Raw genomic sequence first — 14750 nt, 5'->3', positions numbered from 1 at the left:
TGACCGGATCCGGCCAAAATGGCTGAGATCCGGCCAGATCTGACCGAATCCGGACACTGACCTGACCGGATCTGGCCAAAATGGCCGGAATCCGACCGGATATGACCGGATCCGACTACTGATCCGGCCAGATCCGACCAAAATGGCCGGAATCCAGCCTGATCTGACCGGATCCGGCCACTGATCCTGCCGAGATCCGGCCAAAATGACCGGATCCGGCCGGATCTGACCGGGCCCGGATGTCCCGCCGGATCCGGCCCAACATGTTCGCCGGATTCCAGCGACGGCGACCGGTCGTTGCCGGATTCCGGCGACAATTGCATTTTCACTTTTCGTAATTTTTTCGTGCGAACCAAACGCTGAAAAATATTTTTTTTTGAAATTGATTTCGTTGAAAATATTTTACGACGGAAACCATTTTACGTCGAAACAAACGGAGCATAAGAGAAAAATTATTTTAATTTAGTTTTTAAAAATGATAAAATAAAGATGCGTAACATTAATCTTTGTTGTGGATACAAATCGCACCGTGAGACTCACCTAATTTTGACACGTTTGGGTAAAATAAATCACTGATTTAAGAAAAGCAATTTCAAAGAATAAAAAAGATGATTACAAGCATTAGTATCTCTGTAAATGACTTTTTACGTTCAGTTTCTTGCAATAGATGTCGCCCAAACCACTGATGTTGAGTTGTGGCGTTATCCTAAGCCACAAACATGCACGCACACGCGTGGACAGAAACGAAGAGCAAGCGCGGCCTCTACTGATTCTATTATAGCCACACGCACTATAAACGCCGAAGTACCTCCATTCAAATATTGGATCTTGCTGATTCAGAAGACTCTTTCACGCTGAAGCCGTTTGCATTTCGTTGATGATGCTCTTGAGCTTGTGCAAGAAATCTTCGCTTCAGATTCCCTTTCTTCTTTCCTTTCGTTATATTCTTTGAATTGTACGTATGAAATGTCTTCATTCTGTTCCTCATTTCGAATTCTGGCACCTCAATGGAGGCACAAAAACGTGCGCTTCTTTATTTTCCTCCGTTCCAAGAGAAAGACTAGCTTCGTCCCAAGCGTCACTTCCTCCTCCACGAGCGACGATTCTGTTCCAACTCCCAAACAAAGCCAGGTACTCTCTCTCTCTCTCTCTCTCTCTCTCTCACACACACACACAGCACTTCTTTAGCTGTTTATCCTGTAAAGCTTAATTTGGAATTATTATTATTATTTTTTTATTATTTCTGTTTTGGCACAAGTTTCCAATTTTTTTTTCATGATTGTGGCACAGTTGCGTTATGATCCCTCGGAAGAGCTATTCGGGGTCGATGTCGCTCCGAAACCGAGGTTTAGAACGCTTTCATTATATACTTTTTACAATTATCATTTATCATATTCCATTGATAGACAATTTCATTTTACGAAGTGGAGATTGCTATGGAATCCCTTTGGGGCCGAGACTCAAAACTTTTTCACGTTTTTTGTTACCTAATAAAAAAAAAAAAAAAGAAAAAAAAAAAAAAGAGCAAATATGGATCTTAGGCATTTCGGCTCAGTATCATTAAACTGAAAAGGTTTAATTGATGGTGTTTCTTTTGGTTGAAAACGGTTTTATATGAAGTTGGTCCAATCAGCCATGGTGTTTCCTTTTGTTTCAGTCTTATATCTATGTAATTTTTAAATTTAATTTCAGGAATGATAGTTCTGGTGCACCCACACCACGTTCCTGGTTTGGTCCAAACGGGCAGTACATCAGAGAGCTACCCTGCCCAAGTTGCCGGGGTAGAGGTTATACTCCTTGTACAGAGTGTGGAATAGAGAGGACCAGATTAGACTGTTCACAATGTAATGGGAAGGTATATGCTCTTGGAGCCATATTTTTAGTTAATTGCAGATGGATATTTACATGGGGAAGTGGCTTGCACTAACTCATTATTAATACTCATGCAAAGAGGGCTCTTTTTGAGATTTTAACTCTGTTCTAGGAGTGAAATATGTTAGTACACATTCCATGTACAATTTTATAGGGAGTTTGTTAATTCAAGATTAAGTGAATCCTTCTATTTGAGTATTTCTTGCCTTTGATATTTCTTTAAGGAGTTTATTATACAAGAAGCTATGTAGTAGTTTAACTAAAGTGGTTTTAAAAGGCCAATACCTAGTATTGGTTTTGCTGAAGCAGGGTCCTGGGAGTGAAGATTTGGATGTGGTTTCTAACCTTAAACATCTATGCATGAAAGTTGTCGCACTCAATAATTGAACCTGGAAAGTATAAGTTGCAGCATAAAAGCACACATCAATGCATCTTCCCCCCATACTAATTCGCTCACCCTACGAAAGACCTGTCTTACTAGCTGCAGCTCTCACCAAAACTTAGCGAAACTTAGAAACCAATATCAATTTTCCACAAAATCAGCCTGGCTGACTGCTGGTTGGTCTTTTGAAGACATTGTAGGTTTTTTTGCTACACATTGTGTTTAGAAGGGGATGCATGAGTTCACTATACTCTTAGGAGGGCCTGAAGTGAATCGACATGTATGGGCAGAGAGATTTAAGTTGCATCCATAACTTACGAAAGTCACAGCAACTTTTGCACAATGTCCTGGACATAATGAGGCTCGTGGCCCAAAGCAATTTGACATTGAGTGATTGTTTCACTGCACAAAGCTTCTAAGGTGTGAACACCCTTGAAGTAGCCTACATGGGTATTTTCAACTTGTTTTAGGTTTTGAATTCTTTGTCTAAGTACAGAAAGTATTCTACTATCTCAATACCAATACACTCAGTACAGAACACTCTCTCATTTTCTTTCCTTGTCCTTTATTGATCTCAATAAATGTGTTTTTCAGAACACTAAGTTGCCGAGACAATCATACTTCCAAAGCAGTAATATAGGTGGAGAAAGCTGCAACAAATAGCAAAGAACCTTAAATTAACCTTGATAAAGTTAATTCAACTTATTTATTGGGGTATCAAAATAATTTTATTAATGGAGTATCATGAGACAACCCAAATTGTTATGTCTAACATTGCCTTACCTTTATTAGGAAACTTATAGGGGGTCAATGAATCAGTGCTTGTTATATTACTTTTAGTTTGGCCAAAGAAATCTAGCTCAAATGGCACCTTCTTCCCTTGTAAGTATAGGATGGACGTTGAGGTTGTGGATTCAAGACCACGGGGTGCGTAACTTGCCAATAATAATAATAATAAAAGTTTTATTTATGTATGTTATTCTCAAGAAACTAGCCAATGCACTTCTTGTTGGGATTATGCCAATTATTTGTTATGGTTATGAAGTAGTGAGAAATTGGTCTTTGTGGAAAACAACATACTTCTTTATCCTTCCACTGATTTCTTTGGTCCAATCAACAACAGGGCATAATGGCTTGCCGACAATGTTTGGGTGATTGCGTCATATGGGAAGAGTCGATTGATGAACGACCATGGGAGAAAGCTCGCTCTAAGTAACTTTTTCATATCCTCTTTTTATTGCGCACTCTTTGTTTTATCAAATTCATATTATCCCTATGTCTTGCTGTCACTTGGCAGTGCGCATATTCTAATCTATCACCGTTATCTTTCTAATTTGGTCACCCGTTGTTAATGAAGAACTAAATACTTGTATATGTTTTGATTTTCCTCATTACAAATATTTTCTATACTTATTTGTAACGTATGCACAAATACAAATAATCTAAAATAAACATATATAGACACTAGACTCTTGCTTTTTAATTGCCACTTTCATTTCTCCCATGCTTTATGCTCTTATTTAGTAGGTCTAATAATGGACTATAATCTAGTCTGATACCTTTGACGTTTGGGAAAGAAGAACTTTTTACGTTGTCTGCATTTTAATAATTGAATTGAACAAGTTCTATTTACACTAAAAAGGCAAGGCTTGTAATACTGAATGACAAGGTCGAAGTGCTTCTTACTTGGCTATCTTGAGTTCCTACTATAAACAATGGACCATATGGTGCATTCCACGCTATAATAAACCAATGCCACATTGAAAGCAAAGCCTGTTGTATTCCTACAAGTCACTTGTTTCAGGAGTTCTAGCATATTTATGCCCTTGAAAAGGAGATTGATCCAGCTCTGGTGTCATAGAGTTTACATCATGGCTACTTAGTTATAGTATTGATAAAAAGCTTTCTTGATTACTACTAAAGTATTACTATTATCCCTCAGAAACAAGTGTTATACTTTATGAAATAGTAATGTTGAACAGTTGCTTATTAACCGTGGTATATACTGCACAATGAGCTCCTTTTTTATGATACGAAGTAGTTTTGAAGCGGTCTTGTCTTCGCTTGTATATGTCAAATGTTTCTGTTTTTTTAATGAATACAGAAAGGTTTTAAATATTGACTCTTTCAACATTTGCTTTTCACCCAGGTCTCCACTCAAAGTAAAGGAAGATGATGAAGTTGACAACTTAGATATAAAGCTGGGCATGAAGAAGAAATCAAAGCGTGTTTACCAATCACAGCCTCCTGAAGTAGGATTAAAAATTAGCCGCTCACTGAAAGTTAGTAGCCTGCTTCAACCTTACCTGACGGGCATATGTTTTATATTTCATATTCATATTGTTATCTGACACACCCATATACATAAACATGGCATGTATTTGTTTTATATTGCATATTGATATGATATCTGACACTAAGGGTGAGTACGCAGAATCATTGGTACCTTAACCATGTTGAAATGCTTTGACCAAGTACGACTGAAATCACAATTTCACCGTGGTCCATTTTGTTTCTTATCATTCTTATATGGTTGGGGATTTTGAATACGTCCTGTATGCTTAAGCTGTAGCTCCAATCTGGAATTTTGAACAATTTAAATGGGTGATTAATATTTGTGGGACAAGTGAAGGATCTTTGACTTTACAATTCTTTGTAAGTTTGAGACTTGTGAGAGTTGTAGAGAAATTGAACAATGCCTCCCTTCCTGACTGGATCAGACTCTAACAGGCTCTGCAATTGAAGTTTCGGATGATGTAACACCTAACATGATTACTATAAACTAGGCTTGCTACCATTTCTTGTGATGATGCTAGGTCCTACATTCAAATATTGTTTGCATATGTTCCTCATCATGCATTGTTTCATTAAATTCCACAAATTTATAGATTTTGATAAGATCAAGAATTTAATCTACTTGGTTTAGTTGGATGATTGCAGAGTCTCAATGCCAAAACAGGCCTTTTTAGCAAGAGAATGAAGATCATACATAGTGATCCTAAACTTCATGCACAAAGAGTGGCTGCAATTAAGGTATGCAAATGTTTTGATTCATAACTGTTATGGATTTTCAGAGTTTCATTAAATGTATAAGATAATAGTTTTGCATGAATGTTGCAGTGCTTTGTTCTGAATTAAAATATTTCTAATATATTGTTTTGGTAAGCTGGAAGGGAAGTTTATTGAACCTTTAATTTCCAACATAGTTGAAATTGAAAAATCTCTGCTATGAATTATGTCAAATTTTATATTTGTATAGAAAGCCAAAGGAACAACTGCAGCACGAAGGCGTGCTTCCGAAGCTTTAAAAGCTTTCTTTAGTGATCCAGAAAATCGTCGCAAGAGGAGCATTGCCATGAAAGGTCTGTTTTTATACAACGTAGTTAACTGCTGACAGCTCAACTATACCTTTCATTACAGCTAGGCTTCGGATGAGTAACCTGTTTCATTATTATTATTTTTACTACTTATTGACACAGACCAATTTCCTGGTTCTGATGCAGGAGTAAAATTTTACTGTAGAAACTGTGGACGTGAGGGACACAGGAGACACTATTGTCTAGAACTTAAGGATAGTTTGATAGATAGACGGTTCAAGTGTCGGTTATGTGGAGAAGAGGGTCACAACAGAAGAACCTGCCGAAAGTCAAGGTCAAGCAATCAGGGAGACACAGTTAAGAGGAATCATCGTTGCAGACTATGTCATCAAAGCGGCCACAACCGCAGGACTTGCCCTCAAGTGATTGGGGTAAAGTTGAGTGGCACTCATGCCACAAGAGGCTCTCCTACTGGAAGCAGAACATGCACTTGCCAGTTGTGCCGAGAAAGAGGGCACAATATTCGGACATGCCCTCGAAGAATTATAAATCCGTCGTTGATTAATCCTCAATCTGAAGAAATAAAGGAGTGACCAGTTTTTTTGAATCAGTGCAGCTTCAATCAAATTCTTAAATTTTGTGCAGTCTATTTTATACTGTATCTGCTTGTGATCTATGATCATATCAATAATCATGCCTTATTTTATCATGTTCTAGTTATAAGTGGCATCGATTGAAGCCGGCCTCCTCAAGAAATTAATTATCATAAATAGACTATATTCTCCAAGCTAGTAAGTTTTCTACCTGGGTAGTATCATTGATAGTCATTAGTGCAATTTTTTTTTTTTTTTTTTTTTTTTTTTTTTTTTTTTTTATAAAAAAAAAGTTTTGCAAAAAAAAAAAATAATAAAATTGGTTGCTATTACATAGCGGTTTAGCAATTTTAGAGTTTTGAAGGTCTCATATCCTCTAATTCTCTTATTATAGATTTCAATTAAGCCTCTGACTAGGAGTGTAAACGAGCTAATCCTGAGTGAGTATTGACTGTTCGGGCTTTGCTCGTTTATGTAATAGTGAAGCTCGAGCTCGACACAAGCCTAAAATTCGTGTGCAAGCTCGGGTTGCTTAAGAAAATTTATTGACCGAGCTCGAGTACTCGGCTTGAGCTCGGCCCGTATCATACAATTCAAATTATTTATTTTAGCAATAAAAAATAATTAAACCACACTTAGATAATATGATATAAGTATTATCGTATGAATGTATGATCATATGATTCATACTGTCTAACAATTCATATGATTTTAAATCTTCGATCACGTGATAGCAGTGATGTAATGATTCATAAGTATCGAATGATAATACTTATAAATTATAATATTAAATATAGTGAATCAGTGATTACATATCATATACCACAATGTTATATTATTATATGATCATATAGTCCTATTATATTACATGAATAATATAATATGAATTATATGATTAAGTATCTGAATTGTCATTGTATCATATGATTAAGTGATTGACAATTAAGTATTGAGATTATTCACTTTTATTATTTTATATATATATATAACCAATCAAGTATAACCCATTAATATTTACTAACCATTTTTATTTGTTATTTAATTTATGCTTACATATAGTATATTGTTTATTAATATACTATATTATAAAAATAAGTTATATTTTAACACATTAATATATATAAATGTATACGAGTCGTTCCTTATACGAGCGGGTTCACGAGTTTTAATTGAGTCGAGCCGAGTTTATACGAGTTTGCATCGTTTAATAATCGAGTTTGATTCCGTGTTCGCGAGTAGCTCATTTTATAATCAATTCGAGCACGAGTCAGATTTATTCGAGTCAATCTCGAGTAAGCTAACAAGTAGCTCAACTCGTTTATATTCCTACCTCTGACAACGTTAAGACTTTTGATTGGTTAGAAGAGCAAACTCATTAAGGCCGATAAAACTGTTAAAACCTTCAATAATTATAGAATAGTGTTATTTTGACACTCCCTCTTATTATTGGGTTAAAACTTAGATCTAATTTTACTGAATTGATTTAGACCCTCCGAGGTGCATCAATGGCAAAAAGAACTTGAGCCATTATGACTAGTCAAAATTAAGCTGACGTTTAGCCAATTACTCTGTTGCGTACTATCTCCGTCACCAAATCTAAGACTGTTTCTAAAAATCTTGCGAGAGCTCTTATTCAATAAAAGAAACTGGCCCAAATCATAGCCCAATATTAGTTGGACTCTTTCATCGGATGTGGATCAGCCCTCAACAATATATTAATTAAATAAAAAATCTAATAAAAGAAAACAAAGCCAGCTGTACCCTGTACGTCTCCTATAAATAGAAAAAAAGAACAAAGTCGGTTATGCACAAACGCCGTCGTTTTATGAATCAGTTATAGAAACTTCAAACTTAGTAAGAGTCATTGCTACCAACCAGGCAACCAGCGTACGCAATCTCCCGGAAACCCTGACCTCACTCGGCGTTGTCCTCCAAATCCTCTCTCTCTCTCTCTCTCTCTCTTTCTCTCTCTTCTTAGGGTTCGGAGTCACCAAGCTCAGCCATGGCTTTGCAAACCGGCATGGGTTTATCTCGGATCCTGATCTTAGTCGGAGCAGGTGCTGTCTGTTTTTCCAGTCCGGTCATACATAAAAAATCTCTCTATCAGTTATGAGCTATTTTGATCTCTGAGTTTGTTTTTATTTATATAGGATACACTAGCACGATCCTGATCAAGAACGGTAAATTCTCGGACTTGCTTGGCGAACTTCAGGTATGTGCTGATTTTACTGCTCCGTCAAATCTAGCTTCGCTTCTACTCGTACTCGGAATATTTGTTTTTTTTGTCTATTAGGTATTAACTGGTGTTTTATTTTGTGTTTTTTTTTTGTCAGTTTCCATTATTATTGTTTCTATTTCAATTTTGAGCTGTAAAATTGAAAAGATTTTAGTGAATCACGTTGTCTGTTTGATTTTCTTGCGAAATTAATGAAAAGTACATTGTTTATGTGCGGAAAATTTTCCACAATTGAAAAACCTTCGTGTTGTATATGATATTTAATTTTTTTTTTAAAAAATATAACGTGGATTACACTATTGCATTGGCAGTCATTGGTGAAGGGAGTGGAAAAATCTGGGGATCAACCAGATGGCGATTCTGATGCCATCGCGGCCCAGGTAATGTGAAGATGAGAATTTTATAAAACAGTGAGTGAACATTTTTTTTTACTTGCTAAAGGGCATGTAGAACTGGGATATGCAGTGTGCTGGAATCCTACTTGACTATTTTGTAGGTGCGACGATTGGCAATGGAGGTTCGACAATTGGCCTCTGCACGGCATATTACTGTTCTGAATGGGAATAGTGGCCAAATTGGTATCCTCTATCATATACATAAACAATTCTATTTTATGGTCTACAGTCTATGGCTATTTCCCCTTCTTCTTCTTTTTTCCTTTTCTTTTTTTCCCTGATGAATACAGTTATTAACCAATTTTTTTTGGATATAACAAAGTGATTCTCGATGCATTATGCCTTTTCTTTTTGTTATAAGTCAGGAAAACTGCTAATTATTACTGAATTATGCATTTTCTGATGCATATGAAGTGTATTCTAGCTGGTTCTTTGTTGTTTAATTTTACCCCCTCTTTGTGCCTTTTTCCAGGTAACTTAACATCTCTTGTAGTTCCAGCTGCTACCTTGGGGGCATTGGGCTATGGCTACATGTGGTGGAAGGTATCTAGATGTGCTCATAAGTTATTTCGTTTAGTTTATGTCTGATAAACATATTTGCATTTTGACCAAATTTTCATGTATTCACATTTTGTGAGTGTACAGTTTTGATGGATTGATTCTCGGTTCTTGATTTTCTTTTTCTTCTCCCCTTTTCTTTTATGATTAGGGCTTTTCATTCTCAGATCTTATGTATGTGACAAAGCGTAATATGGCTAATGCTGTTTCAAACTTGACAAAGCATCTGGAGAATGTGTCAGAGGCTCTTGCTGTAAGTTTCTGTTTAACGCATTTTTCTTAGACTACTATAATCTGAACACAAATTTATGATTATAAATTCCCTTTTGAAAGGGACCTGGTTACATATGTAATTTTAAAAAATAAGCGTGGATAAGACACCATTGTGCATGTTTTGTTTCAATGGTATTAATTTGATAGGTACGAAGTCTTGAGCTCTTGATGAACAGTTTTTCAGTGGTTTGTGACATTTCGTAGGCTTTGAAAGCATGCTTTATATTTTGTTTATTAATAAACCTCTTTTACTGTTCTATTATTACCATTTCAGATTCTTGTTGGAGCGACAAGCGTATCCATAGCTGTGACCAATAGTGTAAAAGATATTTGTTCTGACCATTTATACTGTGGGTGCATTTTTTTCATTGTCTGGTCTAGCTGCTTGTTTTCCTTTTGATGAGTGTTCATTCTTAGGTATTGTAAAGTAAATATCAGGGTGTCTGTGCACATGTGCATTTGTGTTTTTATGTGTGTCAACTTTGGGAACCTCAAAAGAATGAAAATTTGAGGAAAAAACTTTTACCTTCAATCTTGGCAGCCATACATAAAAAATCAGCTAGTTATTATTGTATAATTTAAGTTCAATGAGGCAATATTCTTTTAGATGAATTTAATTTGTGATGTTATTTTATATTTTTAATGGTTTCCCATAAATTGTCATTGTTTTTAACAATTCTTCTATTGGCCAGGCAACAAAGAGGCACTTGACGCAGCGAATAGCAAACTTGGATGATAAAATGGAAAAGCAGAATGAGATGTCCAAGTTAATTAAGAATGATGTAAGTGCTTTGAGGTTTTTATGAGTTTGTTATCCTTAGTTTCTAGAGTAAAATCAGCAAAGTACAATGTTTTCCAAAATTATGGTTCGTCTAGACTCTAGAGCTGATTCTGATGATATGTTCACGGAGAATGGAGATTAGTTATGTGTACTTTCTAGTATCGTTATATTTTGTCTTTTATTCATTTGAACATGATTCTGATGATATGTTCACGAATATGTTTTTATTTGCATTGTCATTTTAATATGGTTAAAACCTGTGCAACAGGTTGCTGAAGTTCAAAAATCTCTTTGTGACATTGGCTATGACTTGAATGACTTACAGAGGCTGGTGGAAGGTTTGGTGAGTTATTTTTCATGAAATTTGTTTTGGTGGTGTCAGTTGTGTGGCGGTATTTGCACTAGTGATCTTTTTGTAGTGTGTCATCTCTATTTCCCGCCCTTTGCCCCGAAGCTCTCTCTCTCTCTCTCTTGTGAAGGAATCAAAATTTTCCATTCAACATTTCTTCATTTGCCATATGTTTCCAAGAACAAAAAAAGAAAAGGTTTTCTCATAAATTTCCTTTTTCATGCTCTCCAGAAGAGGGGGGACATCGTAGTAATAATTTCATATATGTGCTTTTATTATTGTTATTTTAAAAAAAAATGTATTGATTGTAATGTAAATTTTCTTTTGTTTCAGGATGGGAAGATAGGTACGCTGGAAGGAAAACAGGTAAGACTTTGTATCTAATAATATGTGTGTGTGTGTGTGTGTGTGTGTCTATATATATATATAGATACACACACACACATTATTACATATACATATCCTCATTTTATATGAGAAGCCATATCTTTACAAATAAATAAAGAATTTCTATTGTACACTATAACAGTTGCTGAGATTTTCTGTTTACAATTCTTCTCCTAGCGTGGAAAATTAAAATCCCTAACCAGTAAGAGGAAAAAAGGGATAACAAGCAATTATAATCTGTATGTAAAAGTGAGATGTATATTTCTGGTTGGAAGAAAGATATGCCTATAGTGGCAATCTGGTTGGCTGACGAATTTTGTTTGTAAAAATGTTAGTATTTGTTGCGTAAAGTTGAAATTCATGGTTAGTAAGAAGAGAGAGAGGAAAAAAAAAGGGGGTGGGGGGGTAGTATTTGTGGGGAAGAAACCAGGTAACCCAGTTGTGGCAATAGAAATTTTTTATTATAACCATTTTTTTTTTTAAAAAAAGAGGGAAGTTGCGATGATGCGTTTTGGTTTATTTGAGTACTGACAAATTATGATATCCCATGGATGAGCTAGATGTGTTCTATTCTACATGAACACACACACACACACACACACATATATAACAAAGCAAATTTATGTTACTTAAAGGTAAGTTGAGTGATGTCTTGGTTTACAAGTTTCAGTGAGAGGTGTATTTCATTTTTGCTTGAGATACTTGTATGGTGGCTGGTATTTTGAACTTAGTAATGTGAGGATAAATCACCACAGATATGTGACTTGCACTGGTGCGGCTGTTAATCTTACAGTTGTATTTGCTTATGTATCAGCTTGAGGAGATGCTGACATTATTTTGTGGTGACAGGATATTGCTAATCTTGGTGTTCTGTACCTGTGCAACTTTGTTGATGGAAAGAAGGGGATAATGCCTGAAGTTCTGAAGGTTGGCTTCCGTAGTTGTTTAAATATAATTTGGAGTTAACTTTTGAGCCGGTATCTTCTTTTTTTGAGCTCTCCAAATGGCTGACCTTTTCAAATGTACCCATCCTACTTGATAATAAATGATGTTGTAACCAAAGGTAACAATGTTCCTATCACTCATGTTCATTGCATGCCACTCTTTAAGGTGGCAGTAATGGCATCCGATGATATCTCCCTATTGTTTTAAAGAACGTATAATCTGCTTGGTGGTTATGGATTATTCTTTAGTTATTTACGTGGAACAATCACTAATGTTGATGGTGATAAAGAGTATATAATGCTGTCTTTAACATTTCCTTATTACATAATTGTAATCTCATCTCTGTGGGCTTTCTTACAGAGCTGATCGCTAATTTAACTATTTGGTTAACATCTTGCAGGAGCAACTTAAAATTACTGGGAAATCTCGTAGTTTACTCACATATCCAGAAACTCCAAGTCTGAAGGTTCTTTCCTATGTACCCTTTTTCTTCTGGTTGCTGAATTAACAACATAGAAATATGTGAAACATGGGATAGGGATTCAGTGATTCAAATCCCCTAATCCAATTGATTATCATGTATTAGTCTGCAAATCCTCACTGATAACATTACCTGCCTATCTATAAGTTTCTTAAGTGAAGACACTTCTCATATGGTGACACTTTTTAGTTTATGTGGATTTTTTTTTTCCCAGAGGATTTATCCTGTTCCTACATTATAATGGGGGGCAGGCCTGTCAAGTCCCTCCCTCCCTCCCTCCTATCTATAAGTTTCTTAAGTGAAGACACTTCTAATATGGTGACACTTTTTAGTTTATATGGATTTTTTTTTCCCAGAGGATTTATCCTGTTCCTACATTATAATGGGGGCAGGCCTGTCAATTCCCTCCTTCCCTCCCACCCTACTGCTTTTTGACATCAGCTATGGAATTCTTACTCTTGAGTAATTGATTATTTGTATCTTTTGGTAAGATGTGTCCTCTTTCTTTGAACTTCATGCCATTTTATCTGCCTGTAGGGTCTTAAGGACATTGCAGACACTTTGGCCGGAGGTATGGATAGGTCAGCATCAGATGCTATTGTGCAAGATGGTGTTGATAGGTTGGAAGAACAGCCGAGACCCCTGCTGAGGTTTGAATTTATCGTTTCATCAGAGTGCATTTTCTGGACCAGAACATGTGCTTTTGAATGTGTGCTTGTGTGCTAGGCGATTGATACAAATTCTATTAATTTTAGAACCACATTTATTAGTATCCTGCTTGTATGAGTGGGTTTTAGGAATCCTAATCACTGTATAGCTTGTTATAAACTGAAATAAATAAATCGATACTCCTTTTGCTCAGATTACTTTGAAGATAAGTTTTTTTTTTTTTTTTTCAAAAACAAGTGAGCAGTGATTTCATGCTCTTGCTTCAGTCTCACTTCAACTCCCTCCCTACAATGGGTCACCACAAAATTCTTCACTTTTCGAGAAGAGTTTATTGTAAGTAGGTGGTGCCAATTGACTAAGTGCACATATTCTGATTTAGTTATGGCAAGTCTGAAGCCGTGTCTTGTGCTTCATTAGCAACACCTGTCTCCGCATTTATTTTTTGAGGTTCCTGTTTTAGTGCATCTTATGTGTGAAACATGAAATTTTATATGTATGTTGCTGTTTCTTGAGCTAAGGTGGTTGCCATTCATACTAGATTTATGCCTGAAACACGGATTCATCACTGAGACCAAAGGTACACAGAGCTTTATGGTTCCAGCCTGCCTGGTTTGTGAACTAACTCATTCCCATTTTAATGAGGGATAAGGTTATTTAACCATAGATCCAGTTTCAAAGACCAATTTCTTACTGAATATAGTAGGCATTCTGTCGGTAGGGTTAGGTTCGGTTTTAGTGACTTTTTTTGGGCCGGAAGGCAATGGTATAATGGGGTAGATAAGGTTTAGCTATTCTGTTTGTGTTAGAGAGAATGCGATAAAATCTGCCAATATGCATGTACTCTTACAATTCTTGTTCTTTACTTATCTTTTCCCCCTTGGAGAAATTTGACAGATTTGCTCTATATGGTTTTATTCAATTGTGCTTATACCACTTGAACTTTGCAGGGCGCTGTCTACCAAGTGTTGAGTACAATATTCTAAACGAGATGGTAACCTATCCATTATATGGCTCTTCTCCATGTACTCAGCTCATAGTTAATTTGGTTTGATTGTTCAAAGTTTGATGTACACAACATCAGTGGTTACTGATGGGATGTTCTTTGTTAATTTCTATATGCATATATATAAGTTTCGAATACCAGGCAGATCGATTCTTTTTTTTCTTTTGGGATAAAAAAATTGTAGGACTTTCATTAAAATCAAGAAGATACGGCTTGCTTGGCAAGTACGACATTTCAAATAAATATGGGATATTTTTCGAATTGTTGCTTATGTAAGCAGTGAGCCGCTTTGTTAGCCTCTCTATTTGCATGCTTAACGTACAATGACTGAAAACTGTTGAACATGTTTTTTTTCATCATCTATCGGTTGCCCATACCTGCTCTAGCAGGGTCATTACCTCCGCATAGAATGTCATCTCCAAATGCATTTCTTTCGATCATAACACGGTGAAGCTTTTGGTCTTTACAAAATTTTTCAGCCTTTTTCATGTTACCCACGCCTTAGCTAC

The 14750-nt window shown here is 36.0% G+C and overlaps 2 protein-coding genes across 2 annotated transcripts; both read left to right on the top strand.

Moving 5' to 3' along the window:
* Nucleotides 1-764: 764 nt before the first annotated feature.
* LOC133868105 (uncharacterized) lies at nt 765-6287 on the top strand. The gene is made up of 8 exons (XM_062304929.1): nt 765-1131; nt 1291-1346; nt 1693-1855; nt 3378-3466; nt 4404-4536; nt 5195-5287; nt 5514-5616; nt 5758-6287. The coding sequence occupies exons 1-8, from the start codon at nt 967-969 to the stop codon at nt 6162-6164; spliced, it is 1209 nt and encodes a 402-aa protein (XP_062160913.1). The 5' UTR covers nt 765-966; the 3' UTR covers nt 6165-6287.
* A 1702-nt stretch (nt 6288-7989) lies between these two features.
* On the top strand, nt 7990-14385 carry LOC133868095 (uncharacterized). Its single transcript, XM_062304921.1, has 13 exons — nt 7990-8221; nt 8315-8376; nt 8712-8780; nt 8897-8978; nt 9268-9338; nt 9505-9606; nt 10319-10408; nt 10676-10750; nt 11090-11122; nt 11993-12070; nt 12489-12554; nt 13107-13219; nt 14186-14385. The coding sequence occupies exons 1-13, from the start codon at nt 8167-8169 to the stop codon at nt 14205-14207; spliced, it is 918 nt and encodes a 305-aa protein (XP_062160905.1). The 5' UTR covers nt 7990-8166; the 3' UTR covers nt 14208-14385.
* Nucleotides 14386-14750: the final 365 nt, after the last annotated feature.

Source organism: Alnus glutinosa, chromosome 1 (genome assembly GCF_958979055.1).
Source record: "Alnus glutinosa chromosome 1, dhAlnGlut1.1, whole genome shotgun sequence".
Classification (NCBI taxonomy): domain Eukaryota; kingdom Viridiplantae; phylum Streptophyta; class Magnoliopsida; order Fagales; family Betulaceae; genus Alnus; species Alnus glutinosa.
This window is presented reverse-complemented; position numbering and strand designations above follow the sequence as displayed.

Excerpts from the sequence above, each read along its gene's own strand:
- LOC133868105 (XM_062304929.1), top strand. The coding sequence starts at position 967 with ATGTCTTCATTCTGTTCCTCATTTCGAATTCTGGCACCTCAATGGAGG. Across the intron at positions 1,132-1,290 it reads CAACTCCCAAACAAAGCCAG|TTGCGTTATGATCCCTCGGA; the intron begins GTACTCTCTCTC and ends ATTGTGGCACAG. Across the intron at positions 1,856-3,377 it reads GTTCACAATGTAATGGGAAG|GGCATAATGGCTTGCCGACA; the intron begins GTATATGCTCTT and ends AATCAACAACAG.
- LOC133868095 (XM_062304921.1), top strand. The coding sequence starts at position 8,167 with ATGGCTTTGCAAACCGGCATGGGTTTATCTCGGATCCTGATCTTAGTC. Across the intron at positions 8,222-8,314 it reads CCTGATCTTAGTCGGAGCAG|GATACACTAGCACGATCCTG; the intron begins GTGCTGTCTGTT and ends TTATTTATATAG. Across the intron at positions 11,123-11,992 it reads GTACGCTGGAAGGAAAACAG|GATATTGCTAATCTTGGTGT; the intron begins GTAAGACTTTGT and ends TTGTGGTGACAG.